This window comes from Trachurus trachurus (assembly GCF_905171665.1).
Source record: "Trachurus trachurus genome assembly, chromosome: 16".
Classification (NCBI taxonomy): Eukaryota; Metazoa; Chordata; class Actinopteri; order Carangiformes; family Carangidae; genus Trachurus; species Trachurus trachurus.
Window position 1 is genome coordinate 20,897,047 of NC_139902.1, and position 17,413 is coordinate 20,914,459.

The following is a 17,413-nucleotide window of genomic DNA, read 5'->3' on the forward strand; positions in this document are numbered from 1 at the left end:
TATTTATAGTAATTATGTACAACATCTCCTGTGTACTGTATGTCTGCTTGGTCTTGTGGTTGTGGTGCCTGAAGTGTACTCTAGGTAGGCACTATGAGCTTTCTATTCTTATGCACTGACCTTGAAGATTGTGAAAGTGAGTTAGGGGCCAGGAATAGTGGTACACGTCACCCTGCCATGTGGCCTATGTAGGACAGGATTTGTTTGCACTTGAAGCTGTCAAAACATCTTGTGTATGACACCAGCCAGCACAGATGGGACAAACGAATAGAACAAATCTAGGTTTGCATCAGTTTTAAATCCCCTATGGCTGCATCTGCACCTGTTTAAGGAACAGTTTCATAAAGTATATGTATGTGTAGGTATATAGAATCTGGATATTTTGCACTTACACAGACAATAATTGATCTGGCATGGATTTTAATTAGTAAACAATCAGAGAACATCCCTTGTTACGGCCGCTTACTTCAATCTTCTGACAAAGTAATATCCAATATACACATATTTTTTATGTTTATAATATGTTTTCTTGCCTATTTAATACGAACTATGCAGATTAGAGTATATGTAAAGCACAAACCAATAAAAGCACCACACTATGTTAAAGGACCAAGACTGGTAATGGGATCCCAAAAAAGTTTGTAATCTCTAACATTTTTAATATTCACTATATTGTAGACATATTAATCAATTTTATGACTACAACTAATACTAGTATTAATATTGATTATATTCCTTTTCACCCCTGACCCACTGCCCATGTGTACATCACTGTTGATGTGGGGTAAAGGTGAAGAAAACATAAAGTTTCAGTAGGTTAGTAGGACAAAGTGGACGACAAAGGAACTGGGTCAGCCATGTGTCTCCTTATCCTCAGCTAGCCTCTTCGCCACCCCTCCTTTTCACACACACATTGTTAAGACCTTTAACATAAAACTCCCTTCATCATACATGCACAGCCACGTATGTTCATTATAACACACACACAATAACCCTAACACACGCTAACTGTGCCCTCGCTCTGTTGAGACAGTTCAGCCGCTATTATTATCTCTGACACGTACATACATACACATATTTCTGCGCACGCACGCATGCATGCATAGATGAATGTACTCATGCATGCTGACATGCACAGACACACACATATACAGTGTACACACACACACACACACACACACACACACACACACACACACACATACTCCATTTCACATTCCACATTAGCGTTGTAATGTTGCCCTGTTACAAAGCCCCTCACCCATCAAGAGTCCTTCAAAACAACTGATGAATGGTCACGCCACCAGGTTGAAGCCTCCATGGGTGGCCCTATCTGATCAACATGCTCCAACATGGGGCCCTTTGCCTCTCAAACCATAGAGTGGAAAATTTAATGGACACACCAGACTGGTATGTCCTGGTATAGCCATCTTTGCACTTTTGTGTAAAGACGCATTCTTTACACTAGTATTTATGCCCACGAACACAACTTTCTCCATTGTTCTTTAATGAGCCAATACAAGAGCCAAATAAGAAAAGGAAAACTACAATTTGTTTGGACAAAGAAACCACTTGATAGATTATAACAGCTTTGATTGGAGGGAGACTCTGGTTACCCTCTATATTGACCAATAAATGTGATTTGTTTCATGTTCTCCATTACATTTTAGGTTCACTGTATTAATCAGCGTAGTGAAACAATAAACAAAACTACATTTTTTTGTGCTGAGCATTTGTCCTTAAGTCATAGATTTAACCAGTCTTCAGTCCAAGCACAATTAATAAGACAAAAATCACAGCAGAGCACTGAAATAACTTTGGATGGCAGCCGCAATCAAATTTTGCTTTTGCTCTTATAAGTAGAGTTTCAGTAGAAATGCAAACAAGGAAGTCAGATAATCAGATAGTGAATGTTGGCGTCACTGCATTCTTTCTTAATAAAAACAAATAGAGTTCTGGTGATTTCTTGATTATCTTTTTTTGTTGTACTATTATTGCTAAGATAAACATCTCACCAGCTGTGCATATTCACTCTGCTCATGGTAGAAAATTCAGGAGTGAGGTCAACAACACAGGGCTCTTTAGTAACATTTTCTTTCCTTTTCTTTTTTCATAAGACGTAACTAACTCAGCCAAAAGTAGCTGACTATGGAGTGATACAGTATATATATATATACACTGGATGTTGACAATACAGAAATGCAAAAGATATATTCAATAACATTTAGAAACCATATCATTGAATAGTTGTCCACCAGAGAGAGAGAGAGAGAGAGCTTGCCAAATCAAACATGTGCATGCTGTTTGTACATGTAACTGTGAGTTTAGTTTAGTTTATATTGTACTGTAGGTCATCAGACTCAATATCACTATTGGATTTTAAAAAATCAAGCAAATTCTTTTATTTCATGTTATTTCTGGTTTTATGGTATTTATGTTTGTGAATCGTTATGTGAAAAATGTATTGTTTGACATAAGATTGATTTAATTTATATTTTATATTCATGTTTCTGTACATAATATGAAGCGGGCTGGCTGAAATGCAACAATGAATTTGTTATTTTGAGGCTGAAAACAAACATGTAAACAAACAATCTGACTTTTTACCGAGCATCTACTGGCAGGCGAGTTTTTGTGAAGAAGCTTAAGAAGCTTCACTTGGCAGAGGAGCATGTTGTCCTGCTTTGCAGAGGTGACAGGGGGTGGGTTGGGTTAGATGAGCTGGAGAAAGTGAAACAACAGTGGAGTGTCTAAACCCCACAGATATCCTCACCGACCATGACTAAAGCAAGTTCTGCAGGAGGGGAGTCATAGAGGGATATTAGGTGGGCCTCTCCACATTGGTTGAAAGTTCAACAGGTAGAAGTAAAGAGTCAGGTCCTGTTGCCTACCTCATCAAGTCATGCTGGGTGACAATGTTGGCAGGCGTTTCAGCAGCAGTCCTCAGAAGAGTGGTGCAGGGATCACAGGAGGCTGAACAGGTGGCTTCAGAGGAGCAGGTTGAATAGAAGAGTCTGGTTCTAGGTTGGCTCTAACTGCCCTGCTTCATCCAGGGTATTATTCAAGCGATTGCAGGTGGCAGTGTTGGTCAGCAGTGGTACTCAGAGGAGCGGGTGTAGGAGAAGTGATGGCTGGTTCTGGTTCAGTGTCCTCTTCCTCCTGACGAGGCTTCTTGTTCAAGTCCTCATCAGGAGACATCTGAAATGAAACATTTGACTCAGCTTCCGTGAAAACCTGTGATCTTATCAGCAGGAGAAGAGGCCTGGCCTCATTCTCATCACATTCATTCAGTTCAAACTCGCAGAGCCTTAAAAATGAAAGAAAACACAGTTTCATCTTTAAAGTCCCTCTCTTCCTCATTACACACAGACTTTTGTGCACTGCACTGCACTCTCAGTGTGTTTGCACTGCTCTACCCACAGCTCAGCCAGATCTTCAGCAGTCACCTCAGATGGGAGGTAGTTTTTCTGCTTAGGCCTCAGAACTTCATCCACTAATATAAGTCTAACAAAAATATTTGCTCACATGTCTTCTTGTATAAAAATAATTAGTACAAAAAAGTACAAAATACACGTTTTGTAGGATCCTAGCTGGTATTTTATTTTGTTATAGACCAGTGGGTGTTACCTGAGACTTGAAGGAGCCTGTGTGCCAGCAGATCAACCTGCTCATATATGGGTGTGTGATTAAAATAAGATATTATTTACCGTATTATTCAGTCTTACCTACTATATGTATCTGAAAATGTAGACAATCAAACTTCACAGAAAAAACTCTCATTTTCTTCTGTCTGTGGAGGCTTCTGCTTGAGAAATCCTGCCTCTAGTTTGCAGCAGTACATACATAGCTTTTGAAAGCCATGTATGTATAACCACTGTGCAACCGCTGACCAGGATCATTTTCTCCGATGATGCACAGCTGTTCTCCGCTGTGTAATATGAGTTTGAAAAACTGCTTCAAATATAAAATCAGTAAACAACACACATAAACAACAGTGTATACATAATCATATTACACAGCCAGCTTAACTTAATGTATAGTGTGACCTTGGATGTGGTATAATAAGATTCTTGTCTTGGCTTCAATCTCTAACAATCTTAAGTACATGCTGTGTTCCCAGTCATGGCGCCAATAAGCCCATGAGAGCAGCACACATGTAACCCTGCAACCCTTAACAACCCCCTAATCCATACACCCAAGCTCAGTCTGACATATGAGATATACTGTTCCTTCTCATCTCGTGTGTGTGTGCGCTCGTTGGCATATGTGAGAGTGTGTAAGTGCTCATACGGTCAACACAGAAAAGTGTGTGTGCATGTGTGTTGAGGCCACAGCTCTCTTCCTTTCATAGCAGGGCTTGGCTGCAGTCTTGTATTTCACTCTGCAGGGAACACACACACAAACATACTGGCACACATGCATGCATGCTTGCACACACACACACATACATCCATCTTCATAGGCAAGTCAGTCATCCATTTCAGCTTCAACTTTGGCCCACATCACTGGTAAGTCTGTATTCATGTATGTATGAATGCCAGAGAGGGAGAGAAGCGGGAGACCAAGGAGGAGAAAGACAATCAGTTGGGGGGCCATTTGGTTTTCCATAGAATGCCATGCACTGAGTTCACTGAGTGCACATGTGTGAACCCAGTTAGCCTGCAGGAAGGCAAGGTGGCCTGATCTCCCTCTTGTCCTTCTGCATGATGCAACACTACATGCAGCTTCAGACATGTTCTCTGTAGAGTCTCAGAGTGAAGAGAAGTTGAACCTCTGCTGTAATCTGGGAATCTGAGCTGTTCCAACCTGTCTCTGAATTAAACAGATTCTTAGAAAGCTGCTTGAGCAGAGAGAAAGATCACTTGATTGTGAAAGTGGTGTCATTTCCCTGTTAGTTGATTTAGTTGCACATTTCTATATGGAATAATTCTCCTTAAAGTTATTATGTTTTAGTACAGCCATGCCCTGGTCACTGCTTTTAGAGAAGTTACTACATAAAGCGGTTGTGTATTATGAAACATAAACCGACAGAAAGCTGTCGAAACACCTATCCCTGCTAAACAGGTTGTCACTTCATCATTTCATTTTTCCACTGCCTGAATAACATAAAGGTTGTGCTCTGCCAATAATAATAATGATAATAATAGTGTGTCAATTGAACGGCGTGTTCAGGAACAACATGACATGACAGAATTTCTAGATGTTTTTGTTTTGTTTGCACACACACATGGAAGAACTGACATCTGTAACAAGTGATCCGTCACTGGGCCGTCTGCGCAACCCTTGAAGTGATCCGTGATTCATCAGTACATGTAACTCAGCACGAGAGCGTAACATTTGTATAATGGTTGATTGAGAAACAATACCGTAAAAAAAAACACATCGATATGCACTATCAAAATAACACTGCACCACATTAACTGTTTCACTGCTGGTGGCTTGTATGTCTTTGTTGCAGGATAATTTAAAGGGAATGTTGGCACTCTGATGGATTTGAAGAGTCAGATGCCTGCCAGAACTCCACTTGATTTAATTACTCAGTAGTAAACTCTACTTTAGTTCTGGCAGACTGAATTTACAGGCTGATTTATAGGCAGACCACACATACGCACACACCAACACCCAAGCACAAGGTGTTCACAGTGAACTTTTCTACTGTCTCTCCCCTTTTCTATTAGATGGCTCTTGGCTCAGAAAGCCAGCAGAGGAAAAGAAAGGCTCCAGCCCCTCCTCCCACCCCGTCCTCCACCACCCCAGGCTTTGATGACACTTCAACTTCTCCCTCTCCCAGTCCTGATATCCATGCTACTGAAACACCTACCCCAGCCATCCGCTCCAAGGTGGCGCAGGCTGTTCCAGCCCCTGCTACCATTGTGGTAATGCAAACAATAAAACCCAGCCCCTTGAAAGCAGCAGAACAACCTGCCACCTCAACCGCAAGCTCCCCAACCCCAAGCAGCAGCACCACAGACAGCTTGGCTCTCCAGGACTCCAGCTCTGAATACAGCCACAGCCTTGATGACTCAGATGCTGACCAAGACCAGGCTGGTTCCTACTGCAGCACCCTCACCAGCAGCACAGTGAGCGGCTCTGTAAAGGTCCAGGCGGCAATGAAAAGCTCCAGCAGCAGATTGGAGGAATCAGAGATGTCGAGCAGCACGGCGGCCAATCTGAGAGATCAAGAGGTGACCTCAACGAACAGCTCCAGGTCTGAGTCTGAGTCGGCCCTCAACCTGAAACTAGATGAAGTTGAGAACAACAGACACAGTGGAATGGGTAAATAACACACAGCATGTCCAGAAATCCTGCACTACACATAACAGCAAGTGATATTTGAAAATTTCAATTTCAGCGCAACTAATTTTTAAAAGCGAGGTGCCAGATGTTTTCATAGATTCCTCATATCATTCTTTGTTTTTATCTTTAGTATCTAAAAGTTACCTTTGTGAATTCAATTTTGAGTTAACTAACTGACATGTCGGATCGTCACGCCACAACAGACAAAACATTTATATTCATCAAAGAAAATGAACTTGGCTTCTGATTACTGAACTCTTGACAGTGATGGTAAACACACTCTCTGTATGTGAAAGAAGTGAGACAGTCAGAAGTTGCCTGTTTGAAATGACTGTTGAATGTCTGCTCTGGAGAACTGAGCTGTCACTCTGCAGCAACGTCTGTCAAGACTGACGTACATAACGTGTGTGTGCGTGCGTGCACATGAGTGTGCGTGCGTGTGTGTCCGTCATGGCTAAAATACTGGAACGAGTGGAGCTGGTTTTCATCATAGCTCATGAGACAATACAGCCCTTGTCTCTTACCAACGCTTATCAATCCCTCACGTTCTTATCTTTCTTTCTCTCTCTCTCTTTCTCCCTCTTTCTCTATCCCTCTCTTTATCTTTATCCCTCAATTATTTCTTTTTCTTGCCCCTCACACAGACCTTTCAAAGCTGGCAGATATAAAGTCAGACAGATCCATCACAGATTTAAACAGGCTCTACATGAACTTTCACTGGCCCTCCTATTGATCTTTATATAACCTAGATCTTTCTCTGTAGCAAAGTGAGATTGCAGCAGAGGGCTGTCATGTCTGACAGGGGCACAGATGAGAGAGCTGCAGACCTCAGAAAAAGGATGAGAAAGGTGAGAGTAGCAGAATGAGGTTCAGAGAAAGGAGCATGGGAAGGTTTTGGCAGAGGAATGACAGGGTAGTGAGGTAGAAACAAGGGGACTCAGGGGGGGTTAAGGAGTGGAGGATGATGGACAGGCGGATGAAAGAAAAAGAGAGGATGAAGTATGAGGAGGTTTGTGCATTAGACAGGATAGAACAGACAGAACGAGGATCATTAATAAATTTATAGACCTCGCTACTTCTCTTTTCCTCTATCCTGACACTCTGCTGACAGTGCATCACCTTCTCTCTTCTTTTTGGCTTTGACTCTCTTCCTTCCTTTGTTCGCCTAGGCATTGTGTCGGAAAGTGCTGTCTTTAAAATGTGTATTTGTACTGAAATAGTTTTATTCCCAAAGCCACATTCCCTTAAAAACATTTTTGTCCTACAGACAACCTCAACATCAACTTTTCAACTTTTCACAGACTGTAAAATGTTTTTCATTGCAGCGTGACAACTGCACATATTACTGAACAGTACATATTTGGCAGAGAATGAATAGCTGGTAAACACGTTAGGGCTAGACAGCTATACCCTGCACACAGTGTAGGGTGGTGCCCTCATGCTTGTATAGGCAGAGGCAGAAATGTACTCAGAACATTTATTAGGTTTCTGTTGGTCTGTCATTTATATAGGTTTGATTTACTCTCCCATTTTTGTAGGTTTTATTTTTAGCCTTTCATTTTACGCAAAATTGTAATGTTTGCAAACTGTAAACTGTTTGCCATGTGCTCTGGGAGCCCTGTGATAAAGATCTTCAATTCTAAATAAACAGGTGGAGCTGGTACAGGGTTATACAGGGTTTTTGACTTTTAGACTATTGCTTCTTGTAGTGTCTAATGTATTGATGACATATTCCTTATATCTTCAAATGATAAGCTGCCGTAGAAGCATTAAAGGCCATGTGTATGCCTGTGTATTCATGGGTGTATGTATGCTACTGCATGTTGGGCACATTTTGTCAGTGTTTGCATCAGTCTGAAGTCAAGGGTTTAGGTTGGTTGAAAACAGAACAGAGAACAACAAAGCACCAAAGCAAATATGTCACTGCACCTTCATGTTGAAGTGATAACACTGTAATATCACTGTTAAAGAACCAGTGCAACTCTGTGCAGTGTAATTACTAAGTACAGAAGGAGGATTCAACCATTTCGCCGTGTGTGTGTGTGTGTGTGTGCATGTGCTCCAGAGGCTGTCAGTGTCGTGATGGTGTAGTTAATCATCTCAGCTCTGCCTGCTGTTCCAGTTCCCTCCCGTTGTCGTCAACAGAATAAACAGATAAAGTAGCACATCGACAGCACCTGCTGACTAAGATGCAGCCCACTGATGCATCACAGGCCTTAGAGGGAAATTTCAGTGGCTGTATTTCAGCAGGGCTCTTTTACAGTAATTGTGTTTTTGCAACTACATCCCAATATGTCATCCAGATTGATTTTGTCCCATTTGTCAGTCCATACTTCTGTCAGCATTACCTGTCTCCTGTGCTTTATGTATCATGCTCTGCACATATTACACATTGGCAGCTAAGAAATAAAACAACACTTCCACGCCCTGCATTTTTACACTCCTGGGAATTTTACTACACACAGGATTTATGTAAACTGGATGGTAGCTGCTAACGGGTTGTTTTCTACTACAAGTAGACTGGGAAAATCCATCCACCAATAGTAAAAACCTACAAATTAGTGTACTGTTAACACTTAAAAGTCATAACCCCCACCAGGCGAAGAATGGAACGCTGCCCACAGAAACTCAAACTTCATCAGAAAATCCAAGGATAAATAAGTGTAGCGCAAAAACACAGCAGAGCCAGAGGGTTACCGTAAATAAATAAAGAATAGAATAGAAGAGTAGAATAAATAAAAGACAAAGATCTTGATGTTTGCACAATGTTCTCTCCGCAGCTTTCAGTTTGATAAGAAGTTTGCATGTGAGCTGTTTGTGTCACGTTCCCCATGACCATCTGTGCCTGCCCTGCCTGCATGTTGTCCCTCCTCTAGGAGCCACTGATCAACCAGCACCACCCAAACCTCGTCGTTCCCCGGCTCAGGAAACACCACGGCTTTGCCTTCCCCCAACTTCACCCACTCCTCCCCCGCACACCCCTCCCACTGAGCTCACAGAAAGTGACTCCCCAGAGATGGAGGAAGCAGCTCCCCAGTGTAGGTTCCAGATGGACCACGTCTCCCTTTCCTCCACTCTTGTTCTTTTCTTTTTCTTCCCTAGAAGCTGCTCTCCTGGTTCTCTGCCTCTTACTTGATCCGTCTAAATCAGAGTTTGTATTTTTGCAACTATCCTGAATTGCCAAACCTGTGTGTGTGTGTATGTATGTGAATACTGCACCCTGTCCTCACATGTTATCCATCTCTCAATCAGTGAGTCGTGCAGCTGAGTTGTTAAGTGATACTGGGCCCATGTGAGGTCAAGGTGCTTCATATCTATAAATGTCAACCTGTAAGCCCTGTTATTTCTTCTGGGCCCAGGGGTCAGGGCTGGGGTCAACACCAATCAACCGAAGTGCCTTTTATGTTTCATCTATACAGTAGATGGGAGTATATTAGATGTATAATGAAAGAGATGCTGAACCGTATGCAAGCCACTGTCTGTCTCACTACTGTTTGTTGAACTCAGTGTCTTTGTTTATCCCTAGGTTTTTCTCTGGATGCTGTTTTCATCTCCTTTGCCAGTAATGCAGGGTCTACCCATGTCAAATCACATCTTTCCTTTTCTTTTCTCCCCACCCCGTACCCTCTTTTGTAGTGTACTGCTGTGGGCCTGTGCGACTGCGCTCCAAACACTCCTGAAGTCTCTCTCTGGCTCGAGCCTTCCTTTGTTTGCCAATCCTTCAGTTCCTGTTGCCTCTTCCTCTTCACCCTTCTCCTTTCTGCTGGACATCCCTCTGACATTCACCATCCTATACTGTCATTCTTTCAAGAACTTTCTACTGTTTCTGTCCTCTTGTATTGCTTGTTACAAACACAGTTCTATCATGATTTTAATTGTCTCATTGTGGCTTGCTTTTACTTGGTGTCATTTGCAGAAGCTGCTTTGCAGCAACTTCACTGCATCTGTCCCTTTGACAGTTTTGATTTGATCCTGGACAGAATATGCCTTAAATGAACGCAAGTCACTCTCTTCAATGATCTTAAAACAGTCCTGGTTTGTGTTTGTTTTCTTCTTTTTTTCTACAAATGTATGTATATATTCTTTTGGTGGTATTGCTTTTCAGCTTTATGTTGGTTGTCATTAATTATGCATGAGATCAGGGCTGAGTTAAAAGTGGACACGCAGAATGTGGTCAGAGGCCTATACATTGACAGATGAGCTAAGCCCTGGACGTATCAGTTACAATGTGATTGATGAGTGACATGTTGGAATGAGGTTATTAGGTGAGGCCATGCAGTATCTATCAGCCAATATTTTGGTGATGTGATATCTGCAGATCAATAGTAGGACAGCGTACGTTTCTCTTTTTGTGCCTGGTGTTGGGGATCAGTTTAGAAACACGAGACCTGAATGCATGCTGCCTTCAGCAATTATATGGAAAGAGTGATCTATCAATGACATGTTGCTTTTAGGTGCTAGTGGCTCATGTATTTTAAAGACACACATTTAAAACAAAAGGCCTGCCCCCATTGAAACTTGTAACAGTCTACACTGAAATTAGGAAGACTCTCACTGATTGGTTTGTGACAGCTTATAGTACTTGCAGGAATGCTTTACAGATTGTTTTTGAAATGATGAGTAGAGATCTAAAATGACCTTTCTGTAGTGATATGCTATGTGAAAACTGTTTGCTCTAAATGTTTTGAATTCAGAGCAACACTTTTTTTCTTTTTTTTTCATCATGCTGAAAATGTGCAAGTAACATGCATGGCCTTAAGGGTAAACTACTTAATAAGAAAATGATAAGTTCTTAAAAAGATTTTATTTTTGAATGGTGAACATATTGAAGAAATGGATCCCTTGTTTTTATCACATGACTTCCAAACTGTTGCAGCTATTGTGGTAAAACACAATCAAATGTTTCATGGAAGTAGCATTTTACTTTTTTTTGCAACAAGGACCATGGCAATGTACCAGGCAGATCTGAGTTACAAGATAATTCAATTGAAATAATGTAACATCTAAATCTAAATCTAAAATATAATTCATCCTGAGTCACTGTGTTATGGTGCAAATGTGTAGCCTAGTGAGTGTGTGTGTGTGTGTGTACACCTGTGGACTTGTGTATATGAACAACCACTTATCTGTGTTGTGATTGAAGGTCAGAGTATTTGTTTGAAAGATTTTTTTTTGTAATTAAACAGTTGAAGACTGAATTAAGATCAAAGGTATTTTGTTTTTGGATTATGCATGGGCTGGTGCATGGATAGATATTGATAAGTAACATGTCACTGCATCGATTTGCATGGGAATGCAGACACTGTATTATTTGGCTCTAACAGAGAAGTGTGCCTAAGGTCAAAATGAGTTGGGGGTTTGAGAACTAATGTGTGTATATTTACTTGTGTGTTTGTAATGGAAGCATACAGCACTTGTGTAAACACATGAGAGCATTACAGTGAGTGTGTATACATGCACTTGTCTGTGTGTGCGTGTGTGTGTGTGGACTGTGGCTGTAGTTGGCATGACTAAGCTGTTGCTGGGAAGGCGCTGGGAGGACAGCCCTGTGAGTCATCACCACATCTCCTGGAACTGACTGTTCTCTCCACACCATTAGGACCAGGTCCAAAACTGACAGGCCTAGTGCACACACACACACACACACACTTAGGAAGACATATTGGAGCACAATGTGTGCCCAATGCACGCTCTCACACACACACACCTGGTATCACTAACAAGGTCACTCTCTGTTAAACTCATTTTAAAGAATCCCCTGTTGAGTTCCCAGGGCTGTGCATGCTGGCCAGGCTGCTGAAAAAAATGGTGCATTGATTTTTATTCTCTTGGCCGAGAGTTCAATGAGATCAGTGGCAGACTAAATAACTTCTCCAAAAGCCGCGGCAGTGACCAGAGCATGACTGTACCAAAGAGATGAGAGGGTATGAAGCAATACTGTCTCTCAGTGGTATCTAAAACAGTACTGTAAAAATCTAATTAAAAGGGTTTGTTTACAGTAAGTCCACCCACACATCATTAAAGCTGTTTTATCAAGCCACAGGTGGTTGTGCTCTGGGCTTGTGTTTGTATATTTGGCTTGTGTTTTCTGGTTTGTGTGTGTGTGGTGTCAGAATGAATGTTGAAACTAACGTAAATGCTTCCTCTGTTTTTTCCCTCTTTTCTTGCTTCTCATTTTCGATCTGCACCCTGTGCTTCTTTTCAAGCAAGTGGCCTCTTGATTTGTTGTGTTGGTTTTCTCAGTTTTAATCTTCCTAGGTGTCAAGAAGTTGGATTTGAGAAATATAAAATGAGGCCTAAGTATTTCTTCTTGTTTTTTTAACGTACTGCACGCCATGAGTAAAAAAAAACAGAGGCTTCTTTCGATGTTTAATTCTTTATGTAATGTTCTGTCCCGAAGCAAAGTCTTTTCTCAGTCTTTTGTTTTCACTAAACAGCCTTTTACAGTATGTGGTTGTTGAAATCGATTGTTACTAAAAGCTACTCACAGCGTTAAAGGACACTGATAGATAACACCCAACACTGATGCTGAGATCTTCCTCTATCCTCTACCAGCCTGGCTCCACTCCATGCAGAGCTCTGCAGCCAGGGGCCAGAAACCAGAAACTGAAACACCCGAGGAGGAAACTCTGTCCCTGGGCAGCAATGGCAGCAGCAGCCTGCCTGACCAGGGTTACGCCGCTTCGGAGGGCATGGCAGATGGCGATGACTCGGGCATGATCAGCTCTCCGTCTGACACGCAGCCCACATCTCCAGAAGGGAGTGTGTCTTTGGATGGAAGTAGCAGAGTTGGAGGAAAGAAACTGCTTGGACCAGTACGGGACAATTCCAGTGACAGTGATGAGGGATGTGCCACCTGGGGATCAAGTCACAGGTAAAGACACAGTCATACATACAAAGCTGAGATAGAGGGCACATTGATGAAGGGTGGTTGTGTGCCAAAAACAAGAAGGAAAGCAAATAAAGTCAAGGACTGTTTAAACTTATATCATCCATGATTTAATTGACCAACAAGATAATTAAGGCCTCATTCAGTACAGTTTTAGGTGGTGTGTTAAAGGGATAGTTCAACATTTGGCAAATTGGCCCATTGCCATAATCCCTATAGTTTTAGGAGTAGGTTCGTTACCTTTAATTGTCAGTGCAAGCTATTTTTAGAACGGCCGAGCCAAGCTGCGAGCTGCTCAGAGCTACGCTATGGAGGCTATTGGGATTTTTTGGTTTCCCTCATCAAACTCATCAAATACACAATCCAACAACTCCAAAACGCTCTTGTGGGCAAGTTGTGACCTGCACATTCACCACGCTATGAGATAATAACGGAACGTTACGAGACAGAGTTGTTTTAGAGGTAAAACCATGCAAAACCGTTGATGCATGTTCCTGCTGGGGGCAGTTTTTCCGCAAGCAGTCTCTGCATTTACCCCAAAAACAACTCTGTCTTGTAACGTTCCGATATTATTTCATAGCGTGGTGAATGTGCAGGTCACAACTTGTCCATGAGAGCGTTTTGGAGTTGTTGGATTGTGTATTTGATGACTTTGATGAGGGAAACCAAGAAATCTCATTAGCCTCCGTAGCGTAGCTCTGAGCAGCTCGCAGCTCGGCTTGGCCGTTCTAAAAACAGCTTGCACCAACAATTGATAAGATAACGAACCTACTCCTAAAACTATAGGGATTATGGCAATGGGCCAATTTGCCAAAATGTTGAACTATCCCTTTAATGCATGGCTGTTTTGGCCATGAGAAAAGTCAGTCATCTTAGTCAGTCACCTGTCTGGGATAATGCATGTGCCATTCACTTTGCCGTCGACTTGGGGCCGGCCAAACCACAGATAACTAAAACCTGTTTTTAAATCTTCAGCCGGATTCTTGCTTTTGGCAATCAAGCTTAGTTTTACACCTGATTTTCCCCTGAAGAGTCAGCCATCACTGTTTTAAGCAAAATGTCAAAGTCTCCACAGTTTTCAACTTTGCTAGCAGTAATACCCAAGAGCAGTTCCCACCATGTGTTATATTTGAGTTGTGGCCAAAGCTGGCACCCTTGACTTTTAGTGCTGATCTTTCATAGTTATGGTTCTAGGCCCTTATTCAAAGGCCTTCGTGGAAAATGAATACTGCCCCAGATCACTTTTGCCTTTTAAGTTGTTGTGAAATGTGTATGGTAATGTGCCCAGACCAAGGATCCTGGATCGATGCTCTCACTGAGAGAAACTTTATGAATCCGGGGTCTGGCCTGTTGCTGCTGGCTCCTCAGTATTCCAGGAAAGCACTATAACCTTGTTTTCTCAGAATCGTTGAGGAAAAGAGCGGCAGTCCAAGTCTCTTAGAAGACAAATTCTGTTTGGTTTGGCCTCCTTGTTGCAATTTGTTATGGCTAATACGCCACTAACTCATGAGAATGCTCCACTGAACCCTTGAAGAGAGTGAAGGAAGTTTGAACTGTGGTAATAATATCTTTACTGCTGCATGTTTCAAAGCCAGCAGGCTCCAATAAAAATAAAATTCGGCTTTGAACAAGCACAAAATATTTAAAACTCACACCCTTCTTTTCTTTTCTTTTTTATTTCTCCTACTACTGAACTGCATTTACCCTTTTGGTTTCTGAGGCAGATTAGTAACGGGAAGGGTGCTGGATGTAACACCAGCATCAAATAAGCGATTCATAACAGCTGTTTGGTTGTAGCTCTGTGACTGTTAATAAGGATCATGGAGTCACACAGAATGCTGTATTATGGCTGCCCCTATGTGCTGATCTGTTTTTTGAATGTACCCATGATATGGGACTTGTTAGGTTATGCGTTTGTATGTGTTTTTACACGTATATATTTGCAGATGTCTTTTTGACACATGTTTGTGTGCACCATCCTCAGGCACAATGACATCAGCTCAAAGGCAAAGTCAGACAGGTTCAAAGACAACTATGAAGATGATCCAGAGCTCACAGCGCAGCTCCATCAGACTCTGACAGATTTTGAAACCAACCTTGCAGGTAAGGGAGGCATACCATAGATCACAGCTCATTTATGATCTTGAACTGTCATGAGGCCATTGAAATGTGTGTCTGCATTTAGAGACTGTTCCAAATGCAATTTACAAATCCATATAAAAATGTTTGTTTGATCCGCCCTCTTTTTACAGCCCACATTGATATTGTCTCAGTGAAGGAGTCTCCTTATACCATGTCCACAGACAGTAATGATGTGCCAGTGTCTGTAGTGGACATGGATGTGCCAGTCACAGCCATAGATGAAGTGCTGGAGGAATATGAACTCAACATTGTTGAAAATGAAGCAAAGTCACTTACAAAGACTGAGTCAGCTGGCAACAAAGGTAAGAAGAACAAAAGAAACAACAAAGGCTGAAAGTTGATATTTCTCTTGACATTGTGTGCCCTTAATTCCTCTAATGTATGCCTTGTTTTATTCCTTATCACAGCACGGGTAAAATCCTGTCATATCCTTTATTTGGTATATTGACTTTTTCTCTTTCTTATCACAGATCCAGATTTTTGTTACCAGTCCAGCGCCAAGCCACAGAACAAAAACAACAATGCTTGTACAGCTGCTGACAGTATTAAAAGGAGCAGTGCAAATTCAAAGCAGCCATCTCAATCTGAGCAGCCCAAGGAGTCACTGAAGAACAAGTCTATAGGTGATGAAAAGAAAGAAAATATAACAGAGACAAAAGTTAAAGAGATGAGTGTCACTCACACCAAGAGTGGTAAAGAGGAAAAGCAAAGAACAACATCAGCAGTCAAATCTAATGTCGACATGCAGAAACAGGGCAAAAGCACTGAGATCAAATCTGCTCCTGTCAAAAATAACACTGAGTCTTTTCAAGAAAAGAAACCTGTTCTACCAGCAACCACTCAGAGATCACTGTCTAAAGAAAAGGCTGAAGAAGTGCGCAGAGTTACCCAAAATAACTCCAGCTCCAGTACTTCCCCCAGTAAGATCACTCGCAACCCCACATCACGCTTCGGCATGAAAACGTTCACTGTGGTTCCTTCGAAACCTTCTGTCATACATGCTGCTCCGGCAGATCCAGCGGTCCGATTAACCCAAGGCGCCATTAAGATTGATGATCAGGGAAACATGGTGACAAATGGTATCACCCAGAACAAAGTTAGTGGTTCGTCAGAGTCGGAGAGTAATTGCAGCGAAGAGTCTCCTCTTCATGGAAGAGCCAAATTGTTTTGGAGCTCGAGTGAGAGACAAGAAAGTCCTGTGCACCAAAGCAAAGGTCAGGTTAGTAAGAAGGAGGACATGGATGCTACGAGAAAAACTCCCAGTCCAGTTTCAGAAACTACACTGAAGACCAGTAACGCTGAGTACCTGAGGACAACGCAGAGCACTCAGTTAAAACCTGTTGAAAAAGCCCAGCCTAAAGAGACAGTTAAAGAAGACACTAAAGAACCAGTGAAAGACATCTATGTTGCAAAGGAGAAGCGGGTAGAGGTAGAGAGCAAGATTTCAGTGTCGAAAAACACTCACCAGCCAAGCAATAAACCTGCCCTTTCCCCTCCACTGCTTCCAGACCTAAATAAAGACCTGTCCTTCCTCAAACCATCCCGGCGAACCTCAAGCCAATACGTGGCATCTGCCATCACTAAACATGCCCCGAAGTCCTCAGATAAACCCAACTTCATCCCTAACGTCTCCGACTCATCTGCCTCTGTGAAAACACATACGATCAACTTCCAGAGATCAGGTCGGTCCATTCAAGTGAATCCACACTCATCTTCGCAGTCATCCTTCTCGGATAATAAGGAGAATGACTCCAAACCCAGCCCTCTTGGTCCTAAGAGGTTAATGAGCTACCAAGAATATGTGTCAGATAGCCAGAGAGATTCTGGGGAAGCAAGACCAGACAGTGTTGGATCCACCAAAGCACGCTCTTACAGGCTGCAGACACAAACAGCCAAGAATAACCACATTCAGTCTAATGGCCCTGCCCAGATAAATGTGACTGCCAGCAATGACAGAGACGATATTAAACAGACTTGGCCCAGAGGCACTAACCCTGCTCAAAGCTGTCCTCCACACTCATCTGCCAAACCACCCACAGCCCCAAAGCCAATATCCCAAGGCCAGACAAGTGTAAGTAAAACCTG

The 17,413-nt window shown here is 42.2% G+C and overlaps 1 protein-coding gene across 4 annotated transcripts in view; it reads left to right on the top strand.

The window, feature by feature from the left end:
• The window catches only part of cobl (cordon-bleu WH2 repeat protein), a 53,544-nt gene that overhangs the window by 30,910 nt on the left and 5,221 nt on the right, over positions 1 to 17,413 (top strand). For 3 of the 4 annotated variants that reach the window (XM_083989664.1, XM_083989662.1, XM_083989663.1), the window contains exons 9-14: positions 5,679 to 6,276; positions 9,174 to 9,335; positions 12,853 to 13,171; positions 15,171 to 15,289; positions 15,439 to 15,630; positions 15,799 to 17,399. In XM_083989664.1, coding sequence (XP_083845790.1) covers positions 5,679 to 6,276; positions 9,174 to 9,335; positions 12,853 to 13,171; positions 15,171 to 15,289; positions 15,439 to 15,630; positions 15,799 to 17,399 — 2,991 coding nt within the window. The remainder of the gene's footprint in view (positions 1 to 5,678; positions 6,277 to 9,173; positions 9,336 to 12,852; positions 13,172 to 15,170; positions 15,290 to 15,438; positions 15,631 to 15,798; positions 17,400 to 17,413) is intronic. The other variant, XM_083989665.1, reaches the window with a different exon arrangement.